At 35.2% G+C, this 24492-nt stretch overlaps 1 protein-coding gene across 1 annotated transcript; it reads right to left on the bottom strand.

Moving 5' to 3' along the window:
* On the bottom strand, positions 1–24166 carry ptcd3 (pentatricopeptide repeat domain 3). The gene is given in 24 exon segments (NM_001037372.2): positions 1–236; positions 321–479; positions 2908–2949; positions 3036–3184; positions 5123–5208; positions 5428–5518; positions 8176–8254; positions 13241–13347; positions 13437–13465; positions 13737–13826; positions 13903–13953; positions 14055–14199; positions 14789–14871; positions 14977–15037; positions 15131–15218; positions 15553–15629; positions 17795–17907; positions 18006–18129; positions 18214–18318; positions 23337–23405; positions 23499–23544; positions 23672–23702; positions 23807–23847; positions 24051–24166. Coding segments are annotated over 24 exon segments (2004 nt in total). The 5' UTR covers positions 24143–24166; the 3' UTR covers positions 1–190.
* Positions 24167–24492: the final 326 nt, after the last annotated feature.

The following is a 24492-nucleotide window of genomic DNA, read 5'->3' on the forward strand; positions in this document are numbered from 1 at the left end:
TTCGAGAAGCAGAACCAGACTCCGTTTTAATATCCTTAAGAGCAAATATTAATAGTTTTCATCTGAATGAAGCCTGGCATCAGTTCATTACACAACTGTTCATCATACACTGACATTTCTCCATATTTTCAGCGATAACCATAATGAAGAGGAATCATCCACGCATCAGGATATTTCTCAGCTTCAACATTTAATCACCATTAAAGGTCTGAATCTCCAGATCAGATAGAATGTTCCTGAAAAACAAATGAGAAACAGACTATCAATTTTATTCTTCACTTTCCTTGTTGAACTGACAATTCTATAAAAGCAGCATTTACTTGTGTTCCTCCGAGAGCTCAAACTCCTGCTGGACCCTCTGGAGGAGTTTGGGGGTCTCCGACAAACAGAAGGCGGCAGAGATCTGCACCAGCTCCACTGCCTGAAAGACTTGACCAGCCTCCTTCACACACGTCATGAACTGATTCAGCAGCTCTGCACTTTAGACACCACAACACAACTCCGGTTAGTCAGACAAACCACATGTCAACAAAACACTTATTTATTCAACAATCACTGCTACAAAAACATCTATCTGGGTATCTAAAAGGTGCCTTAGAATGAAATCTGAATATTTAAACATTTTATTTAACCAAAAGGACTATTCTATACGAGTGTCCTTGCCAAAATGAACAGCAAGACTGAGTTTTCTGACTTTTTAGCAATGTTTCCTAACCCTGTTCCTGGTGGCACATTAAGAGTACACATTTGTATGTCTTGTTTATCTGACCCATTCATTTCAGGTTTTGGAGTCTCTTCTAATGTCCTGCTGAGTTGATTCAGGTGTTTTTTTATTAGGAAGAGTGTATGGAAATGTGTACTGTTGGTGTGCCTTCGGGAACTGTGTTGGGAAACACTGCTTTATATGACATCTACACATTAAGTAACTTTTAAGTTACACAATCACCTTCCCTTTGCTGAATGATTGTTTTAAAATTATCCAAAGACACCAATTTCATTCCAACCAGACAGAGCAGCATACATAAAAGCTTTCTAATCCAATTCAGTTTAAACAAAAAGAACAGAGGGAGTATAAAATTCTGAAAACTAGGAAAATATTTCTCTAAAGTTTCCTGTTGTATAAGAGAGCAGAGATGTGAAGGCAACTTCCCCATGATGGACTTGTAAACAAGCTTGCAAAAGCTTTTTTCTCCTTGTCGAATGAGAAGACCAAGCTTCTCTTTTATACAATGTGCAATGATGAGTGGAAGGTTTACAATCACTTATGAATCTAGGTATAGAACAAGGCATACTTGAATAACAAGAGTTCAGTACATCGATATAACTTGGCCTCATGTAAATCCCAAAAGTGGAACATCCTAGAGCAGGGGTGGCCAACCCTGTTCCTGGAGAGCCACCTACCTGCAGATTTTAGTTGCTACCCATAACAAACACACCTGAACCAATTAATTAGGACCTGAACACCACGTGTAATTACAGGCAGGTGTGTTTGATATGGGTTGCAACTGAAATCTGCAGGAAGGTGGCTCTCCAGGAACAGGGTTGGCCAGCCCTGTCCTAGAGGAAAACAGGCTAATCATAACAAAACAAGCTGACAATCCCTATGGGAATATTTAATATGCGTACTTTAGGCTGCATTTTGATTGGCCACAATATTTCCTAGTAAGATTACAATACGTTTTCCATTTTTTTAAGTTTATCGAAGCTTGTAGTATACATATTTTGTACACTATGTAATGCAAAGTATAGGATAACAGGGTAATAAATTAATAATGAAAATTAAATATAATTAATAAATTTTAAAAAATTAAATAAATGTATCTTTTGCTAGTTTAATGTGTATTTTATGAAATCTTCCATGTATGGTTGTAATGTGGCAACATACACATATAATCTGCTGAATAGAGGTATTTCATGCACATTTATGCATTGTCTCATATCACTCAGCTCTTACTGTGGTTTTTCTAGAGGACAGCAATACATTTCACTAAACTCATCTGTTTATGGAGGTTAATATTTATTCTTGCCTGTGTTTTCATTTAGGCTAAACATACAAAATTAAAACATCAAAACATCTTTGTAGGTCCCTTTTGTGGATTATAATTGTAATTTAGCCTGCATTTCACCCAAAACACGACTCAAAGAAACTAGATTACTCTGCTGACATAAAGATAGCTCACTAACTCCTTCTAGCTAAAATAAACCTTTTCACCACATCAGATAAAAATGTTTAATGAGGAATCTTCTCAATTTGTTAATATAATTTTACGCAACTGAAATAGGGTTATTTTGTACAGTTCAGAGTACATTATGCTTTGTGTGTGTTTGCGTCAAAATGTCAAAGCAGCAGATATTCACGACCCTTCTAAATATGGTAATATCAGACCTTTCCCTCCAAGGGTAAAATGCCAAAGTTCTAAATAGACTTGTAAATGGTTTTTGGAGAATTTTTGCACTTAAGCCACATACCGACTATGCAGATATCAGAGAACAATTTAACATATTGTATCAATGCATTCTATGGCACTCCTAAAAACCTTAAACCCTAAAACAACGTATTACGATTCTAATTCTTTTTCCATTTTGCGAGAGCAGTTCTGACTACTTCATAAAATTCTTTTGTTTCTTTAGTGTTTTTTTTTTTCTTTATTTCAAATAGCAATACATTTATTTTAGAGTCAACAGTACTGTCTGTTTAAACAAGTGTTGGAGGATTCATTTGTTCAGTTTAAAAGAGTTGATTCTTTTGAAGCCGCTGTAAATTCTTTTATATTCCATTTTGAGCTAATTTAAAGTTAACGCACTACATAATTGTGCATTACGTGTGCGAGGCCATACAAAACTGTAACAAGCCAAGAAATGCTATCAAAAATCCCAGCTCAAAATACTGTGATCCTGTTCTCTTACCTGGGAACTCTGTTGTGGGTTCTGAAGAGTTTCAGCATTTCCCTAAAGAAGAAAACCTCATGAGTGATGCGCTGAACTCAATTACTGTAGATCTTGATGACATTACAGCTGTCCATATAGGAGCTTACCAGGCTTCTTGTCTCCTGTTAGCGGCTAGTAGAATAGTGGTGACGTCACTGAGAGAACTGGCCGTCCAGCTCATTATGACCTTGCCTCTCTCATTTGTGTCATACATTTTCATTATGTCCAGCGCACAATCAGCAAATGACTCCTGGACCTGGACAGAAACACAAATGTGCATTAGAGATGCATACAAAGTGTGAAAATAAGACAATTTATATAAAGAGTCATCAATTACTTTCACCTATTTTACCCCCTTTTCAAGATTTAAGAGAAGTCTTTTGTGTCTCCAGAATTTGTCTGTAAAGTTTCAGCTCAAAACACCCATCAGACTATTTATTATAGCTTTCAGAATATTAGAATTTTCTGTAACGGTTTTTGTTGCCTGTGGTTTTAATGCTAGTTCTCCCCGCCCACTGTTCCTACGTGCTTGTCAGAGTGTGCCTCAAGTCTCCGGCATCAGATGAACAGCACAGTGACAGACATGAAGGAAGCAGATCTCACGTAACGTTTGTGAGAAATACTACAGTAAGAACTTTACCAATGATTATTTGATGTATTTGATGTGGAGTTAAAGAGTTGATGACACTGACTCGCACACAATGCATTTACAAAGTTCACACACACACACACACACACCATGCATATTTAACTTTGCATTGTTTTTGCATGGTAAATGTGACAGGATACACATTAATATTCACTCCTGTATGGAGATCCGTTATGTTATTGTACAAAATAAACCTGATTTTACGTCCACAAACCGGGATTGAAACGTCTTTTATAATTGTACGGACATGCAGCAATGGTGTTAAAGACAATTAAAATGCAATGTTTTAAAAACTGCACTCCTACATCACATGGTGGGCCTCAAAATGGGAGAGATTTGGATGCTATCTTAACATCAGGAATTACAAAAAAGACTTATTGTGTTTATATTACTCCAATATGACTGTACTTACTATGGGTAAGATGCATATAATAGGTAAGAGGCATCATTGTAAGAGATCATCATTGTACTGTGTTAAAGCAGCTTTACAAAGAAGAAAAAAAGCTATATTTCAGCTTGTGGAGCATGTTTAGTATATCAGAATATATAATGCAGATGTAATTCTAGATTAGATTAAAACTGATTCTTAAAAGAAAGAAAGAAATTGTGAATGAAGTCATCAACAATAGAAGCTTCTTCTATTATATATTCTTCAAACCAATTGATTGAACTGTGACAGATTTCCAAAATGGCTGAACATGAACATCTGTTTTTACTCGCCTTCAAACATTGTTTGTGCTGTTAAGAAATCCTTGTCAAGACAAAACTGTAGTTTTTTTGCATTTTCACCAAAATTCTCATTATAATCTTTGGAACTGTAAAAGTAACCTCTTAAAGTTCAATTTTCTTTATTATAAGTGCACAAATTTATGTAATGAGTAGGCCCACCCGGAATCTGCGCATGCAGAATTCCGCAGATTTTTTTATCATTAATTCTGTTTATTAACTTGAATAAATGTGTGTAAATCTATATTTAATCAGTTTTTTTTATTAATTTCAGTAATATTATTGACTAATGTGAAAATGTTCATCTGATTTATGTCCAATACAGTGTGTACAGTATTATTTTCTGTCTTTTACTAGATATATTATATGACAAACTTGCTTTATTTACCAAATAAAGTGAATCTAATTGGATTTGCATTTTAAACATTAAATAAAAGTTAAAAAGATATTATTTCTGATTTTATATATTAAGGTTTTAGTTATGATACCTCCAAAATAATTCCGCAGAAGTCCGCAGATTTTTACCAAAATTTTCTGCAGAAATAGCAAAAAACGTCCGCAGATTCCGCCTGGCCCTAGTAATGAGGTGGTGAAATGGTTGATTCAAGAAAATAAAAATGTTAATGCTGTTTGCCCTTGGATAAATATAAACGTATAAAAAAATTAGGAACTTAAATAATTGGGCACTTTAACTAAAAATAAATAGGCTTCATTATCCAACAATAAAGAGAAGCAACATGTGTTGAAGTTGAGTGTATCCGCCAATGCTGATCATGTGAAAAATATAATCCTCCAGTTGAATTTAGCCTAATGTAATACCTCCGGACAATGCTTCTCTCTTGCCATCAGTGTCAGCACTTCCTCCACCAGCTGCTGTCTATTGCCATGACCCAACTGTTTCATATCTGTGGAACGGGAAATTATTAATAAAATTTGAGTCTTGCATCTGAATGCATTGCCAAAAATAAATGATCGTCATTCAATCAAGCACCAAAATAACTCTTCAAAAAAACAAGGGTCACAAAAAAACACACAAAAAAAAAAACACATATAGAATAAAAAATTTGAGTGCATCTTAACACTCACTAGCAAATATGTCAAATAAATACGAATTAATACATCACCTTTCCATATTTTTGGGATGAGGTCTAATCTGCTGTCTGTATCAAGTGCTCGCAGGAGATCGGACATGGCATTAGAGCTGGGATAGTAAACCTGCAAGCCAGATCATACATCAGTGGCTCTATTTACACTTGTCTTTTCATGCATTTTTACTGTAGACACACTTCCTCTCTATATGCACCAAACACTTTCTTAGAAAGATTTAATCTTTTTAGGAAAACAATGTGCATTCTGAGTGCGCTTCATGCAGATGAGTGGGCTAAGCAAACCACTTGTACAAAAAACATCCTTTCCTCTCTAAAAAAGTGTTTCCCTCTTACGGACTTCTTTTTTTTTTTTGCAGGTTTGCCACACTTTAATGTTTCAGATCAACAAACAAATGTATATTATTAGTCAAAGACAACATAAGTAAACATGTCATGCAGTTTTGAAATGGAGGTTTTTGTTATTAAAGGAAAAGCCTTGTGCGAAAAAAGTATTTGCCCCCCAGTTAATACACATTAATTCTGGTTTATCACACCTGAGTTTAATTTATCTAGCCACACCCATGCATGATTACTGCCACACCTGTACACAATTAAGAAAATCCCTTAAATAGGACCTGTCTGACAAAGTAGACCAAAAGATCCTCAAAAGCTAGACATCTTTCTCGAATATTTACATTTGTTTAATGATAGGAAACATGAAAAAGTGTGACAAACATGCAAAAACCTAAGGAGGCAAACACTTTTACACACATTTTTTGTTCAAAAAATACCTGCTAAACTACAGTCATTTATCAAGTCACCTATATAATACTACTCTCTTTTGACTTAAAGTGCTTCTTTTGGATAAAAGCCTCTGCTAAATAAATAAATGTAAACGTACATCATTGGTTTGTTAACGTTCCATTTACACCTGGAGCCTGTTTCAGTAAGGAGGTTCAAACAATTCAGAGTTTAAACTTGAACTCTGAGTTGATTTACCGAGAGATTAAAAACTCAGAGTTTTCGGTTTCAGAATAGCGGATCTGAGTTAAGTCATTCAACTTTGAGTAGACCAACTCAGAGTTAAGCGCGCACACCGTGACTATAAAAAGGGATTATCAATGGAGCGCAGATATTACGAGTGACCATGGCAACATCCTAAAAAAAAGAGATCACCATTTCTTTCTCCAGCTGAACTTGATGTGATCATGCAACGTTATAGCAAATATGAGTGTATATACTTTTAAAAAGAAGCAGCCATCAATGAAACGGAGACAGCCTGGGAAAACAGCTGCTTAAGTTAATGCATAATTTTACATTTAAAATATTTAAATATATTTAAGTATAATAAAATAATGTAATGTGTGATGTTTATACATTTTTTCTAAACTTGTATTTATGGTTATCAGTTTTAATAGATTTAACAGTGCACGCGTGTCTGCCTTTTTTTCTTGATCAAGTGATAGAGTTTGATTTAACATTTAGAAGGTAAGCAGTACTAAAATAATTTTTAGAAAGAATAATAATCCCATTAATCTAGTTACAGTACATGTCTAAGGTCAATAAATTTAAGCTAATTATTTATTGTTCTGTGTGCGACAAAAGGTAGGTAATATCTATGTTTCCATCCAAATATATTACATAAATGTATGTGCAAAACTGGAATATTGTATAAAAGATGCGAATAAAGCAGCGTTGCCATCCAACGAGTCAAAGAGAACAAAATCGTCACTTCCTGATTAACTGACGCCAAATATCAACAGTAAAAACAGAATTTACTCTGGTAGAAGAAGCTGCGTCAATTATTTATTTAATAGCCTAAATGTACTTGCGCCTTAGAAGACAATGAACACGTGGGGGCGTTTGAAGCCATGAGACGCGGAGACTCTTGATACGCTCCAGATGCTCGGAGGTAGCCTAATTATATACACTAATACTGAAACAGTTAAGGCATTTTAGAATGACTAAAACAACATTTAAGACGTGTTACAGTGTGCTCAGCCTGCTGGTTTGTCCATTCATACACATTTCCATCATCATATAAAGACCTTTTTTTAATGTACATACTGTAATTTGTTCAGCAAGTGTTTTCATCGTAGTTTATGTGCATATTTTCTATCGAATAAAAGTTTATCCTGCTCAATTTTGCAGGTTTTTTATGCATATTTTCAAAAGTTAAGTGCAACATGATGTTTCCATCAATCGTTTTTATGCACATATCTAAAATGAGCATCAAAATAGGTGGGTGGAAACGTAAGGCTAAGGCGAGAAATACCGCTTCGTCTTTAAAAAAGGGGAGGAGACCAACAGAAACTTTTAGAGAAGTTGAGAATAAAACCTGTTCCTGACCAGGTTAGGTTCACAGAGTAAGTTACCACAGTAACTGACTCTGAGTTAAAATTACCTCTCTTTCAGAAACAGGCTTGACTCACCCTGCTTTCTCGAGTTTGACAAACCTGCCATTTTGAAATGGAAAACCCAGAGTTTCTCTCATTTCAGGGTTAAAATACTCTGAGTTTTCACTTAACCTCCTTTCTGAAACAGGCCCCAGGCCACTTAAACATGTTTTGTTGTAGGTGTAATGAGTTTCACATCACTTCCTAAAAAGGTTTATAAGATCATGTTGCAATCTTGAATGCAATTCAGAGTGAAGTGGCTCCTCCTACTTTCCCACAAACAAATATTTCTCCGATCATAGAAGCACACAAAGTGGCCAGATGTAAATAATCCTAATACATTTCATCACAGTTCACATGAAGCAGTGTATGACTATTTTTCACTCACTGAAGGAACAAGATCTCTGTACCACTTCATCACCACATCAATGTTCTCCATCATACAAAGCAGACTGAAGAACCATGCACTGAAACAGAAAAAAAGAATAAAGAGAGATCAACAAAATAGTCAGAATTGTCAATGATTTAGTTAGGGAACACTGCATTTTATTTATTTATTTATTTTGGAAATAGGAATGAATGAATAAATGCAACTGATTACCCTTTACATGTCTGCCTCTTTTGCAAATATTTTCATAATATAATATAAACAATGTTATGCTTCCATTCTAATGATGTACAATTTCATGCAAAAGCTGGTCAAAACCCTACCTGTAACAGCATTTAAGTAACAGAGCAACTTGAGTGATCTATTAAACCATTAAAGGTAGGGGGATTCAGACCAGAGTATCCCCCAACAAATGAAGGAAAAACATGTGTTGTACCCTTTGTTAACCTTATTACAAATGTCAAAAAAAACATCATAAAGCTTAAATAATGAGTGCCGAACAGGAAGAGTGGGCACCCGTGAACACAAGCACCACCTTATTTGCTTCATTGCGCATCTGCAGAACTTCTGAATTGATTGACAGACAGTGTGTACAGAGTAAACTGAGTAACACAAACATTATTAAACAGACATGAAAAGGAGCTAAAAAAAAAAAAAGTAAAGTTTAAAGTGTTGTATAAAACAAAAGCAACTCATATATCCAGCCAGTTTGGAAATATTTGTCTGGCTTACCTTGAAATAGTAGAGAGAAAAAAAATCTTTGCTATTTCTATTCTACTATGCTAGCTAAGGTGGCTGTTGATTCTAGGTAAATTTAGGCCCAATCCTAATTCTATTTTTGTACCCCTACCGCTTCCCCTTGAAACAAAGTGTGAATGAGAAGGGCTCCAAAATTTACCCCAAAGAAATGGGATAGCATTACAGCACCTACACATGTCATCATATGTCATCGCAATCTCTTGCTTCATATGAGATTGACGATGGCGACTGCTGTAGTTATTCCAATTGCTTTATTTTTGGTATTTATCTTCAGGAAATCATCAGCATATATCATAACAATCTAATGTGGCAATAGAATCGTAACTGTCCTGTGCATTTACACAGTGGCCATATTCATCTATGTAAACGCACCACAAACAACATTAACATCATAGCAGACACTGTAAAAAGGTAACTCTCAGCCACTAAACTTTTCTGACAGGGGATTTGAGTGTCATCGAGTGTCAGAATGTTGTGGGACTGCTATACAGGAGTTATGATTATGGATTATAGATTTATAGATTATAAATTTAAAGTTTTTTTTTTTAAGTTTTTAAGTTAAATAGTTTTTTAAAAGTATGACGTTAAAACACAAACACGGTTATGAATATATAAAACATATGTTTGTTTGTTGTAATAATAACAAGAAATTCAAATTTGTGGATCTCCTTACTTCCGGGTATCTACCCCTTCCCTTTAGTCCTACGCCCTCAAGCTAAAGAGAACTTGGACACCCCTACCCCTTCACGGGAATGAGCAAAATAAGTGGTAGGGGGTAAGTGGAAGGGCTAAGGGGTAGAATTGGGATTGGACCATATTGTTTTAGACGCGTTACAAACTAAGCACACAGAGAATACCAAACAACGGGAATATCAAAAACTGAAATCTGATATATTTTTATGACCTGTACTTTAAAATTGTTGAAGGTAGACTTTAAGAATAAACTAGTATAGTTTACTGGTCATGTATTCATTTATTTGGTGTGTGGTGGTACTGCCTGCACACTACAAAAGTTCCTTCAATTAGTAGTGTGACTTTAGTAAAACAAATCTGGTAAGGAAAAATTTCCTGTAATATTAAAGACGTGATAATTTTTTTATGAAGTTTGTGAATTTCAAATTCACATTAATAAACTACATTTAAAAAAGTAAGAAACGAATCTAAAACTACACAGCATCCTGATATTTGTAGATTTAATTCAGGCAAACTATAGCATACAACCATACATTGCATACTCAAAAATGATATAAAATCTAATACCAAATTAGCATTTAAAACTTTTTAATACTTAAAGGACATTAAATTTCTCTACATCGATTTATCAACTTTTATTACTTTAAGACCTCGCGGACACCCTCCTTTGTGTGATACTTTCAGGCCAAAGAAACCCTTTTGTTGATAAACTTGTGTGGTCAGTGGCTTGGCATGTTTTTTTCACCTACCTACTTATTTGATTTACATGCTTTGTATAGCCATCTCCACCTAGCCACTCCCCACCTCCTAAAAACACATTTTAGACAGGACATCTTCGTCTCAATTCAGACCTGATTTCAGACTTGCTGCAGACTACAGAATTGTAGGAGACTCCTGGAGGCTCTTGCAGACGCATGGACTTCTTAAAGACGATGTGTGACTGCAGACTAACCAATATGTCTCTATAAAGAAATGTATTGCTTGTTCGAGTCTCCTTGACTGGGTTCTCATCTCATTTTTTTCCAATAGGTTAGAGGCAGGGTTATGTGTGTGCATTAAAAGCATTGCATACTGTTCACTTTGCAACTGCATCAAGTCTGCATCCAGACCGATCTCCATGCTGCACAAAAGATCTGGGCATGGCCTTGGATATGTTCTACCATTTTTTTATATATTCAGATGATCTCAGAATGTGGCAGAAACACTTCTAGATAAGATTAGCATTATTTTTGACTTGCATCAGATCAGTAGTATCTCCCTCAATTTAAAAAATATAGTTTCAATAATTTCCCGTTTAAAAATTTGAATCTTCTGTAGTTACACTGTGTACTACAGACAATCAGAAAATGGAAAGTTGGTATTCTTTCATTCTGGTGTAATAATCAAGAAACTTTACTGCTGTTGCATTGCTGAAGCAGGCACAATGATAATGTGCATTAATATTACCCATATTGGCCTATTAAATTTTAAATGGGAATATTATGAAAATATAACTGTTCACATTACAGTTTTGCAGTCATTGACTTGAGTCAATCACTGTTTGTAATGTTCAATTTTAGTTTTTTTGTGTATTTATTTTCCTCACCGCTTCTTACTCTACTCTTAGGTTTCTTATTGGTTCCGTTAAGAGTTGATCATCATTATGACAGTGCCAGTTCCACCAATCCCAGAACGAGCAATGAGGATTTAAAGATCCAACAGACAGGTGTGTAGTGTGCGCTCTGCCTTGGCGTACCTTCACAAATACGAATACGAATGTGGGCAACTTTAGGCAGTTATGCAGCAATGATGGTATTTCTTCAGCCCAGACAAAATAAATGTGAGCCTAAAGTGGCCCACCTATACAAGGGCAAAGGGAAGCCAAAGATTCAAATTTATAAATGGACCATTTAAGGCAAAGATTTGGCACTCATGGCAAAATGTAATCTGAATGTGAGCCCATGTGGAAAATTATAAATTTGGCCCAAATGACAGAGGACAAATGTGGGCCATAGTTGACAAATTAGTGACATTGTCATGTAAGGGTAATCTAGGTGTTAACCTAAAGTGGCTCACACTTGTAGGTGCAAATGTAGCCCAGTTATCTTAAGACATATGTGGGCCACTTTTGGCAAATATTTGGCACAGTAAGCTCTGGCTATTGCAGCTGTGAGCCAAATGTGGCCCAGAGAAAATAAGGCAAATGTGGCCCAGTTATTTTAAAACGTATGTGGGCCACTATTGGTGAATATTCAGCACAGTAACCTCTGGTTAATGCAGCCGTTAGCCTATAGTGGCCCAGAGAAGATATAGCAAATGGGGCCCAGTTATCCTAAAACAAAACAGACTACTTTTGGCAAATTTTTGGCACAGTTAGCTCTGGCTAATGTGGCTGTGAGCCTAAAGCAGCCCAGAGTAGATATTGCAAATGTGGCCCAGTTATCTTAAAACATATGTGGACCACATAGACTAAAGTCACCATCATGGAGAAAAGTGTTCACTTTAGTTGGGCTTATAGCCCTGAACCTCTTAATATAAATTTTATTTTGGGCTGCTCTAACTTTTAAGAACTTTGCTAAAAAAGTTTGTTCATTACAGCAAGCAAAATGAAGTGAGGCACAACCTGTGATGAAATAATATAATTCACTGATGTTTACCATGTTTAATCCATTATTAGAAGTAATAGGCCAGATCTGGGCCAGAATAAAAGCAAACTGTGGCCTAGAAGAGGGTTAGTTCTGGTTCATTTAATTGAATTCTGGCTACTATGTGATATTGCTTTGGCTTTTTTGCGACCCAGATCTGACAGACAGAAGAGGACCATCCTAGAGCTACCATTTCATTCAGTATGTGGTCCAGATGTAAGTGTCTAGTGTGGGCCGGATCTGGGCCAGAATAAAAGCAAACTGTGGCCTAGAATAGGGTCAGTTCTTGTTCATTTGGTTGAATTCTGGCTGATATGTGATATCGCTTTAAGTGCCCAGAAAAGCACTATATAAATGTAAGGAATTATTATTATTATTATTGCTATGACTTAATTGTGGCCCAGATCTGGCAAACAGGAGTGGCCTGCCCAAGTGCCATCATTCGATACCCTATGTGGGCTGGATTTGAGCCACTTTAAGTAAATGCTTTGATGGTGGTTGTGTGATTCTAAACGGAGCATTCTTGTAAGGTTTGTTTTATTTTAGATATATTTTTTTAGATTAGTTTGAGTGTTTTGCCCTGTGTAATTTTGAGTTTTGTAGATCGGTTTCATTTTCATTAATTATTTTTGTCACCTAGTTTAGATGTTACACTTAGGGATTGTTTTGTTAATTTCTTTGACTTGGCTTACAATCATTGTTTTCATTTAAGAGAATATTGTAAATGTTTATTTTTTTTTCTCCATTTATTATTGTTACATCATTTGTTTAATCCATTGAGTAAAAAAAGCTTAAATTCATAATTGATTCCTGCCTCATTCTTGATCTGTCGCACACATTACATTTGTCTAACCTAAATTATACAGCATCCCTTTAAACATCACAAAACATGTAACACTGTTTGAAAAATTATACAATTTTTATCATCCATCTAAAAATAATGCTTCTGCTAAACAAGTTTCCTATCAGCTCGCTCTCTATTTACTCACTAGTAGATGCTCTGCTGGAAATCACTTCCCATAAATCTCCAGTTGTCTCCGACCCCCAGCAGCTCATGAACCCTGTAGGCCTGCTCCATGTCTTTAGTGTCAAGACACTGTAGATAGAGATGCCAAACAGGGTCACACATTATACGAACAAGATCAAAACTAACATACCAGCATTTATTGACGCTTGTTTACTTACAACCCGCATAGCAGTGGTGAAGAACTGAGCTGGAAAAACAAAAGCAATGCTAAAGTCAGTTAACTATTTATTTAGTTACTGTTGTCTCAAGGCACTTTTAAAGTCATCAATTGCTGCCCATATTATGCGACTTTAAAATTTCTGCCATTTGTTTTAAAGGTCATCTAAAAAAAAGTTTACGTAAAACCAGTAAAAATCTGTCGGCAACAGTTTGTTCAAGCATTGGGTCTTTAAGGGATAGTTCAACCAAAAATATGTGAATCATTCTAATTAAGTGAATAGAAAAACAAAAGCACATACCATCATCAGGGTCCTGTGGAGTAAAGCTCTTTCCCGACACCTCATTCATCACTTCCACTAAAACATCAGTTGGAGTCTGAACCTGGGCACCTGCAAAGCATGATGGGAAATGTATGACCACATATTCCTCTGATTTCATAAAAGATTGAGCCATTTTATATAGTACCTGATCTATAAAATATGGCGAGCAGGTGATTGTAAGAAGCCAGACTGGGCTCTAAAACAAAAAGGACCAAAACATTAAATAGCAAAATATATATTAAAGTGAATAAGCAGATAACACAGATAACACTGGGAAAAAACAATCCCACAACACACCGATAGACAGAACTTTCATCTCACTGATCACAGGAAAGGCCTGTGATCTTCCCAGCGCACCACAGCGTCTTAAAGACTTCAGGATGGCATTCAACGTCAGAAGATTCGGCTTGACCTTTTGCTCTGCCATCTGCTTTAAAAGATCCTTCAGAACAAACACAAGCACACACACTGAGATTATGTAAAGAAACTATTTAAAGTATTAGTTCACCCAAAAACTGTATTTATGTTATTAATTACTATTCATTTCTGTTATATGAACAAAAGCATATTACAGACTTTTTTAAATGAGTGCTTTTGGAACTTTATATTATGAAGTTAAATGGAAATATTTTTGGTTTCTTTTCTGGAGTTTTAACATTTTGGGGCTGTAGACCCTTTTCACATGACGCCACACAGTGTATCATTACTTCCACCTACGCAGAACTTCCCATTGAGAACTCAACCAGTCAGCTGTATATTTACTACAGACACGGTTAGTCTGTGACTGCAGCTGTATTTGTAGCGGAGAAGCGGATAAATGAAATGAGGTCATTGTAAAAGGGGTCTATTGGTGTCTGAGGAGAATGAGGGAGCTTTTGTATTTTATAAAAAAATTATCGTAATTTATGTTCTGAGGATCAATAAAGGTGTTAGAAAATTGGAACAACATGAGGATGAGTAATTAATATTTCATTTTTGGATAAAGTAACCCTTTAAGTAAGCGACCTCATAACTAAATCTAACTTACATACCAGTATCAGTTCCCATTTTTCATTGTACTTTGGCCGGACTGCAGGGACGGCTGCGAGCAGGGCATTGAAGATGTGGACATCAGCTATTGAAGAAGAAGAAGCAGAAGAAGGGCAAACAAGTGTGTGTGTTTGTTACTTTTTACTGATCCATAAAATCTTATAAACTGTAAATGTATTTGCATATTCACCTTTAAGTCGGTTGTTGAGCAGGTCAGTGTAGGTGCTAAATGCTTGGGTGTAAGCAGCATGCTAAGAAATCAAACACAGTCCCACTTTTAGTCCCATTCTGGATTTAAACTAAACCTATTAAACTTAACAAGCACAAATTCCCTTGTGTGTTACCTTCACCATGCCTCGGATAAGAGCGCTGTATGAACGCGTGTTCGGCTCTGACAGTAGCCCAAAAATTCTCTCAGCGTTATTATTCTCTCTGAAAAAAAATAAATAAATAACAGATTTTTTTTAATGCTCAACATGATCACATTCAACTGATGAAAACACATTATAGGCATCAAAAGTGTTAGAAGTAGTCAAATTCAAAACATTACTGTTTAAAATAAGGTTTCGATTTTAATATTATAAATACACATCTTTATCATTTTTAAAAAACTAAGTATAAATGTTCAAAACAGTTCTTGTTAATATTGTTAAAACCATGAAGCATCTGAATATATTACCGTTTCCTGAAAAATGTATTTAATTTTTTAAATTGTTGATCAGGTTTAACTTGGAAGTTTCATCTTCCACCCTCTGTTATCACTTACTTCCATGAAGTCTTCAGCAAATCAGAAGCCTTGGGTGATCTTCCTTTTTTAGTTTGTGTTTCATCCTGGATGTCTTCCTGGGGTTTTACCATGGGTAAAGGGGTGAAAGGCATAACATTTAAAAATGAACAACAACTGATCTTCATCTTCAGAGGCCTGTTGCACAAAGCCAGTCCATTTTTAGCAAACTCCGATGCTTGGACTCAAGAAGATGCTTTGATTCATTTGATTCGGGTTTCATTGCCTTGGTAACTTAAGCTACAAGGTCAACCTGAAAAGCCAAACTTAACCAGCTCTGTGGAAAATAACAGCCACAAAGCTTATCTTGCTGTTCATTATTTAGATTAATGAACCTACATTATTAAAATCAGTTTGACTTATTTGCATTGATATAATAATATTTGCTTTAAGTTTCCTTCTCAAATTTAAGTATGCCAGTGTTGATTTCTTCCTGTATTGAAATTCATTATTTTATTCTGATATCAATATCTCTGATATTCTGATATAACATAAAATATATAACATAGTAAAACATGCTGATATAACATAAAAGTGAATTGCCTTGCGTTGAAGAAATAATCAAACTGATGCTCTCATGCTGCATCTTGATGGATCTTCAGCTGCAGAGTTAATCACAAACTCTAAATTAAACGCCAAGTTTACAGGGAACGTTTATATCAAGAGTTGTGAATCCATTTAACCAAGAGCCCAATTTGAAGAAGAGTCAATGTGAAAACTATGTAATCTGTTAACACTTAGGTTTTCCGTATGTAAAACCTGAGAAAGCAGGATAAGTCAAGTCCATTTCAAAAACTCTTTCAGGTTTGACATACCTCTCATTCCAAAATGGAAATCCATGTTTAACACATTTCAGGAATAACATACTCAGGGATTTCATTTAACCTTCTTAATCAAAGGATTTGTTTGGGTTTTGTCAACTAAAACCTTACTCTGCAAGCCAGGGTTTGTTTGACTACTTTTGTACAACAGGCATCAGAGCTCCATGAGAGAGTCTTTTTATGGGTATGTTGCCTCAATTTATTTAAGAGAAACACTCATCAAATCACACAGAAACTTAATCGTTTTAACAACAATCCATCCAAATAAAATTTTGGTTGATTACTATAATACATTTTGAAGAATTGTGGCAGAAATGTGTTACAATTATCCAATATTATATGCTTAAAATAGTACAGTATTTAACAGATTGATAGTATTTTACAACATAGTAATAACAACAACATTAATAATGAAATTGTATTTTATAGGCTAATTCCACATAACTGCACACGGTTGTTCTTTCCTGTTTTGATTTAAATAATTTTCATGGAAATTTGAAGAAAAAAAAAAACAAGCAAAAGTAGTAGTATTACTAATAAGAATATTCTTAGTAGACTTCATCTTTCCAAGGCCAAGCTGGCAAGGATGTATTCCTCTGTTGACCCTATCTGTATGCATAAAGTCCCCTGTTACATTAGGCCATATGTTTTGGTTCTGTCCCAGATTATCTGTATTTTGATCAAATGTTTTTTTTTTTTTTATCTTACTCCAGAATACTTTGTAAAGATGTTTGTGCAAATAACTGCTGTCTTTGGTATTGTATATGAAAATAACAATTTGTCAAAAAGTGAATTGGACTGCATTGTCTTTACTTCTCTTTTGGCAAGACACTTGGTTGTAATCAATTGGTAGCAATCATTTCACCCCTTCTTTTTAACAGTGGGCCAATGATGTGTTGCATTTCCTTAGTTTGGAAAAAATAAGACTCGATTTAAAAGGTTTCAGGTCCAAGTTCACTGCTAAATATAACTGTAAGTGGACAAAATTATGCTAATACTGTCAGGCTTTGCTTGTATTGTATTGATGTTGTCTTCATTTTTTGTTGTTGTTTTGTCTTTGTTTATATGTACACAATGTTAAAGCACTGTTTATATTTATGTTGTGTTGTTAGTTATGTTGATTAATGAATGTATGTTTTTTGACTATTTAAATCAATAAAAAGGGAGGGATAGTATTAGTAGTACAAATTCATTTATATTCATTTGCTAATAAATTGCTGTTAAGTTGAACAAGTTTCATGCTATTAAATAAATGCACAAGAGTTATGATAATTAAAATTTATATTAACAATTAAAATGCATTTTAGAAAACAGAAAAGCAACAAAAGGCCCTACTCTGCACAATGTGATTAACAATTTTGTCACCAATGCAACAGATCAACTTATGATGTTATGCTCCTTACCATTTCCTCGCTCCGCTGTTCCGCTTCAAAAGTCTCCTGCACAGGATCAGCTTCTCCATATAAACAGATCAGATCTAACAGATCATTGGTCAAGTCCAAAGACACTGATGTGCCTGCACAATACACACCATCAATAATCCAGTGACACTGTTAAACCAAACACACATCTGCCATATATCACACAGAACATCTTGATCCTGCATGTTCTCACCAGCCTGCAGCAGTTGGTCATATAAATCCACAGCAGCTTTGACTTTCCTCAGCTGAATTCTTTCTTTGAGAGCCGCTTCAGACACATCCTCTAACTGAGCATCCAGAGTCTCTGGCATTAAACACTTCCAAGAGAAGAAAAAAAAAATATTATTTAACATGCACAAACATGAGCCCTTTTAAGCAAACTAAAAGGGAAAAAAACTCACAGGAATATGAGGCTGTGCGTAGTCTTTCTCAAAGTATTTTGGGTACTTATTGATAAAATATTTGGCTGCATTTCTGCCTGACTCCTGGGAGCGGCAAAATAGTTTCTGTGTAGGAGAAATAAAGTCGTCAGTGTTTGTTTTCGTGTAATGCACATCTCTGTGTACGCTATTACATCTTGCAGTACATATAAAATACACACAAACACACACACACACACACACACACACACACACACACACACACACACACACACACACACAAAGGAATACACACACACAATCATTGTTTCAATAAGTACCAAATAAATAAAAAAGCTAATAAATGTACACAACTGTTGTAAACCGTATAATGAAATTAGGGAAGGACCGAAATGAAAATTCTTGGCCAAAACCGAAACAGAAGAAACCAAGGCTGGAAACTGAAATACTGGAATAAATTATGCCAATTATTAGTACCATTGCATTTATGGCTATGACTGTGACCTAACCTTACTAAAATCAAGGCATTGCGATTGCACAAATTAATATTAAAGTTTCAGAATAAGTCAATAACAAATTATAAAATTATTTATTTAACACATTGCAACAATGGGTTTAACACATGCCTATTCCCGCAACTAAATAAACTAAATACAGTCGCAATTCTAAGTAACAAAGTCAGAATTGCGAGTTAAGTCTGAATTGCGAGTTATTAAGTCAGAATTCTGAGATAAGTCAGAATAGCGTGTTAAGTCAAAATTGCAAGTTATAAAGTCAGAATTGGATATTAAGTCAGAATTGCAAATTACTAAGTCAGAATTGCGAGTTATTAAGTCAGAATTGTGAGTTATTAAGTCAGAATTCTGAGTTATTATGTCAGAATTGCTAGTTATAGAGTCAGAATTGCGAGTTATTAAGTCAGAATTCCGAGTTATTAAGTCAGAATTCCGAGTTATTAAGTCAGAATTCCGAGTTATTAAGTCAGAATTTTGAGTTATTAAGTCACAATTCCGAGTTATAAAGTTAGAATTGCGAGTTATTAAGTCAGAATTGGAGATATTAAGTCGGAATTGCTAGTTATTAAGTCAAAATTGCAAGTTACTTCAGAATTGTGAGTTATATAGTCAGAATTGCGAGTTATTAAGTCAGAATTCCGAGTTATAAAGTCAGAACTGCAAGTTAAGTCAGAATTGTGAGTTGTATAGTCAGAATTGCAAGTTATATAAGCAGAATTGCAAGTAATTAAGTCAGAATTCCGAGTTATAAAGTTAGAATTGCGAGTTATTAAGTCAGAATTGTGAGTTAAGTCAGAATTGTGAGTTAAGTCAGAATTGCGAGTTGTATAGTCAGAATTGGGAGTTATATAGTAAGAATTGGGAGTTATATAGTCAGAATTGCGAGTAATAAAGTCAGAATTTCGAGTAATAAAGTTAGAATTGCGAGTAATTAAGTCAGAATTCTGAGTTATTAAGTCAGAAATGCGAGGTAAGTCAGAATTGCGAGTTATAAAGTCAGAATTGGAGTTATTGGGCCCTATCATACACCAGGCGCAATGCGTCGCAAGGCGCAGTGTAGAGGTCTGCATTCCAGCCGCGGGAACCGACCAGATTTCTACGGCGCGGGTATAAATTTCCGAAAAAATCACGGGAGCGGTCGGTAACGGGTTTAATTTGGGACGTGAGCGGGCTGTCTAGCAATATCGCTCCCGAGTCCTGAGTGAGCACGCGTATGTATGTGTGTAAATGAAATAGCGCGATGCTGTGTTTAGCTTGTTTGTTGCAGTGTGTGTGTATGTATGTATGCGCGAATGGGGGGGGGGGGGGGGGTGGGGGGTGGATGTGTGTGTGTGTGTGTGTGTGTGCGTGCGCGCTTTGCCTCATTGCCTGTGTTTGTGCTTGGTGCTTATGAGTGTGTGTTAGACGGCGCGCGCGCGCGCGAATGAGAGAAAGCTTTGTCTGTGTGTGTGTTTATACAGACAGCTTGTTATAGGCTGTCTGGACTGTATAACTGGGTGATTTTTCGGTTTTGTTCTCCCCCCGCTCTTTAGCAGGATCGGGCGCGGCGGATAGAAAACGGGGCGGGTCGGGCAGCGGGACATCAAGTGCTTAATATAAGCGGGAGCGGTCGGGTTCCGGCTAAAACCTGGTGGGTGCGGGCGGGAGCGGGATTCAAAATTTAGTCCCGCGCAGATCTCTAGCGCGGTGCAAGTGTTATTTTACTAGTTTCAGCTTGACGCAAGTGTCGTTTTGCTGTTTTGCACCACGTTGTTTAAATAGCAAATGCATTTGCGCTCAAATGTGCGCCCATAGGCGTTCTGGTCTAAAAAGGTAGGCGCTCTGAGGTGCACTGCTGGCACGTTGCTATTTTGAGAATCTATAATAGATTTTCATTAGACCAAAACAAACCCGGTCTAAACTCAGAATTTCGAGTTATAAAGTTAGAATTGCGAGTTGTTAAGTCAGAATTCTGAGTTAAGTCAGAATTGCGAGTTATTAAGTATTAATTGCGAGTTAAGTCAGAATTGCGAGTAACATAGTCAGAATTGTGAGCTATAAAGTCAGAATTCCCAGTTATAAAGTCAGAATTGGAGTTAAGTCAGAATTGCGAGTTATTAAGTCATAATTGCGAGTTATAAAGTCATAATTGCGAGTTATAAAGTCAGAATTGCGAGTTAAATCAACATTGCGAGTTATTAAGTCAGAATTGCGAGTTATATAGTCAGAATTGCGAGTTAAGTCAGAATTGCGAGTTATAAAGACAGAATTGAGAGTTATAAAGTCAGAATTGCGAGTTATAAAGGAGTTTCCTGTTATGGCGACTGGCCATAAATGGAGTGTTAAAGACTCTTTCTTTAGGTTCTCAGCTTGTGATCTAGTATGGTTTCACAGCCCAGGTTCCCCAATTAAGACGAGGAGGACACAGTATTTGGTTGACACTTTTACTGAACAAATGTGAACTAATACAGCCCTTTTTCTTTAAGCCCAATATAATGTCTATGTATATGTCTGCAGCTTCCACGTACACCACATGAGGGCCCTCTTACAATATGAAACAAATAACAGCTGCAACAAAATGTAAATCAAATCACTGTTACACATATAATAGATCAATAATATAGAAATCTTAATTTTAGACTTTGAGGAATTACACAACTTACAGCTAAAAGTTTCAGGTGCTCTATTTAATGCTTTATAATTGTTATTTAAAGCCTAGTTCAGCAACCCTATATATTTCCCTTTTGAAAGCGTGATAAACAATAAAAAGTCAGATATAGGGTTTTTGTTGTGACTATGGGCTAATGTGCATGCGTCTTTAACACTCAATTTAAGGTAAGTCAGCATAACTCCTTTTTAATTTGCAATTCTGACTTAACTCAAATTTGCGACTTTATAACTCAGAATTCTGACTTAACTCGAAATTGCAACTTTATTACTCAGCATTCTAACTTTATAACTCGGAATTCTGACTTCCTAATCTTTTTTTTTTATTCACTTGCAGGAACAGGCTTCCATAGTTTTCACTTCTGGATATGGGGACTAAGTAGAGTAAAAAAATAGCAATTTTTTTAACCCAATAAATCCATCGATAATATGCATTTTTTTATATGGTCAATCAAATTAACCTAAACGATAAACAAAATGCAACAAATATTTGGTGGCAGACTATTTTGATTATTTAAAAATATCATTATTTAAATATATTGTGTAAATATTATTATACTATAGGCTTATATTACAGGTGACTGTCTTTTGAGTGCACCTGAAAATACATGTATGCCATTCTCATAGAGCTTGAGAAGCATTCAGTTATTTATGATCTATAAAATTAGTAACATAAAAAGTTACAGGTTAAGAAAAAAAGCATGGAAGGAAGTTGCTGTAGGCCTTGGTGCAGATGAAAAGTGAAAATAATAAGTGAGTAAATAAATACAGTTGAAGTCCGAATTATTAGCCCCCTTTGAATTTTTTTCTATTTTTTAAATATTTCCCAAATGATGTTTAACAGAGCAAATACATTTTCACAGTATGTTTGATGATATTTTTTCTTCTAGAGAAAGTCTTATTTGTTTTATTTTGGCAAGAATAAAACCAGTTTTTAATTTTTTAAACACCATTTTAGGAACAAAATTATTAGCCCCTTCAAGCTAATTTGTTTATCGATAGTCTACAGAACAAACTATCATTACACAATAACTTGCCTAATTACTCTAACCTGCCTAGTTAACCTAATTAATCTAGTTAAGCCTTTAAATGTCACTTTAAGCTGTATAGAAGTGTCCTGAAAAATATCTAGTAAAATATTATTTACTGTCATCATGGCAAAGATAAAATAAAACAGTTAAAAATTAGTTAATAAAACTATTATGTTTAGAAATGTGTTAAAAAAATCTGCTTTGTGTTAAAAGAAAAATGGGAAAAAATAAACAGGGGGCTAATAATTCTGACTTCAACTGTATATCGTCTCCTTGGAATTATAAGGTTCTGTCTGCGTTCTAAATGATTTTGAGATATTGATCTTCAAAGTTTGTACCTTCCATATAGCAAACAGTATGTGTGTAACATTTGTTTTTGTTTTTTTAATAAAAACTCTTAAAATGTAAACAACTTATAAAAAAATCCCATAATGTATACAAGTTGTCATTTAATAAAAATATGTCAATAACTCAATTTTGACAAAAATGGTGGATAGAACCTTATAATTCAAACGTGATGAAAAATACACACTTTTTATAACTAGATAGAATAGACAGAGATAGATTGTTCTAGGCAACAGCCGATAATCAGCTACATGCTGCAAATGCAGTCGGTGTGAAAGCCAAATGCCTGTGAGCTAAGCATGCGCTACTTCTGCAAAACGATCTTGCGGCAATTTGTAACGTTCTGAATTAGTGGCTAATTCATATGAATTCATACTATCTTATTCAAACAATTTATGAATAAGAAAATAAGCATTATGATTTGCTTCATCATAAAATACTGTTTCGGCCGTGTTCAAAATCAGCCTATAAATTATGCACTTATTAATGAGGCTTAAGACTTAAAACCTGCAGAAACCCTGAATAATAATAATAATAATAATAATTGTTAGTCTAATTGTGTGAACTAAACATGTTCAGTAGCAAGTTCGATTATGAAGTTACTTACAAAATCTGATGCTGTTTTTGGAGTGAGAAATGAATCATCCTGGAGTCTGTAATCTGATGCAGTTGGATCCTTGAACACACAGACACACAATAACAATATTCGATTGACATTACATGACATTGTGCTTTTAAAATGAATATTAGCATTACCAGATTAACATACCCTTTTCACAGTGGAAGCCAGTGCCTGCAAGACAGCCTCTTTGCTCCTGATAAAGAAGGTAATTACTCATTACTCATTATTACTACTCATTATTACAAACTTAAAAATAGAAATCAGTTTAGGTGAATTGATTAGTGGTTTCATTAGTGTGGTCATTTCTGAATATTACATACCATGTTTTTTTCTTTGGAATGACTATTTCCTCTAAAACAAACAAACAAACAAACACACTTGATTAAAAGATAGATATTTCTGAAAACACATTGCTGTAACTTTTATTTCAAAGAGACAGAAACTAATCGTCTAACCTTGTGAAGAAACATCAGGTTGTTGATACGCTGCAAAACTTCTATAAATAAACAACATAAATACCATGTTTAATAAAAGCGGATAAGATGATAATAATTCGCAGATACGATATGACAGATACAGCCCCTTGAAATGACCTAGAGACAAACAGTCATTTATATAAAAACGTAGAGATTACAAGAAAAAAAATGACCAAAAAGGCCCTGATATATATATATATATTTTTTTTTACATTTATCTTACCTATTAGTCCATGACTTCTGCAGATGGATGCGCAATATTTTGCTACTCTTACAGGCATGATGCCTGAGAGCTTGCGAACAGGAGGACGCCATGACACCCAATCGTGTGCCTAAAAATAATTTCGTTGCACGTTCACAGTGCTTTTAATTAGTTCTATAGTACAACCGAAATCGTCCTGCAGAGGGCACCTAGACGCTCAAAATGAAATCGTCCTGCAGAGGGCACCTAGACGCTCAAAATGCGATGACCAAGCATCCGGTTGTGATTGGTCGATCAAGTGCAGCGCTTAGAAAAGAAATAGCAATCATGCACGCAAAACAGCTACATTTTATTTCATTAATGGTTTTATAGAACAATTTATTCCCAAAAAATGACAATTGAATGCTTTAATAGCAACTAAATTAATTAAATATTTTGTTAATTTGATACAGCTCCGAAGTGA

The sequence above is a fragment of the Danio rerio genome, chromosome 14, assembly GCF_049306965.1.
Source record: "Danio rerio strain Tuebingen ecotype United States chromosome 14, GRCz12tu, whole genome shotgun sequence".
NCBI classification, from domain to species: Eukaryota; Metazoa; Chordata; class Actinopteri; order Cypriniformes; family Danionidae; genus Danio; species Danio rerio.